This window comes from Trypanosoma theileri, assembly GCF_002087225.1.
Source record: "Trypanosoma theileri isolate Edinburgh chromosome Unknown TM35_Tth_45_V1, whole genome shotgun sequence".
In the NCBI taxonomy this organism is placed as follows: domain Eukaryota; phylum Euglenozoa; class Kinetoplastea; order Trypanosomatida; family Trypanosomatidae; genus Trypanosoma; species Trypanosoma theileri.
The window spans coordinates 210,711-211,176 of NW_021639887.1; the positions used below are offsets into that span (position 1 = coordinate 210,711).

General features: G+C 44.6%; 1 protein-coding gene across 1 annotated transcript; it reads left to right on the plus strand.

The window, feature by feature from the left end:
* Positions 1-2: 2 nt before the first annotated feature.
* TM35_000451800 (uncharacterized protein) lies at positions 3-464 on the plus strand (the record flags this gene model as incomplete). The annotated part of the gene is made up of 1 exon (XM_029030277.1): positions 3-464. A coding segment is annotated over one exon (462 nt), but the record flags the coding sequence as incomplete, so codon positions are not given.
* Between the last annotated feature and the right edge of the window lie 2 nt (positions 465-466).

The window sequence follows — 466 nt, forward strand, 5'->3', positions numbered from 1 at the left end:
AAGATAACCACAATGAAGAACCAAATGCCACAGGTACAACAAGTACAGACTCCCATGTTACTGCTGACTCAAACCCACATCCTACTACAGATGCATCACCTAGTGAAATAACTCAATCTGGTCTATCTATTGATGATTCAAACACACTAAATAACAAGAACACAGAGCCCAACAGTACCACTGATAATGTGACAACTACAGAGAATGAATCAACAACTGGTGTCAATACTGTGGGTGCATCAGCAGAAGGGGACACCACAGCGAACACGACCTCTGTCACCCTTAATACCACCAGTAACGAGGAATCAGCCTCAACTACCACCACCACCAACACAATTCCTCCTATATATGGAATCAGCAATAACACCATTATGCCAAATGTGAAGGGTGATGCAGACAGCAGCAGCAGTATCAGCAGTTCTGTGTGGGTGCGTGTACCACTACTGATTGTGGTTACACTGGCCTG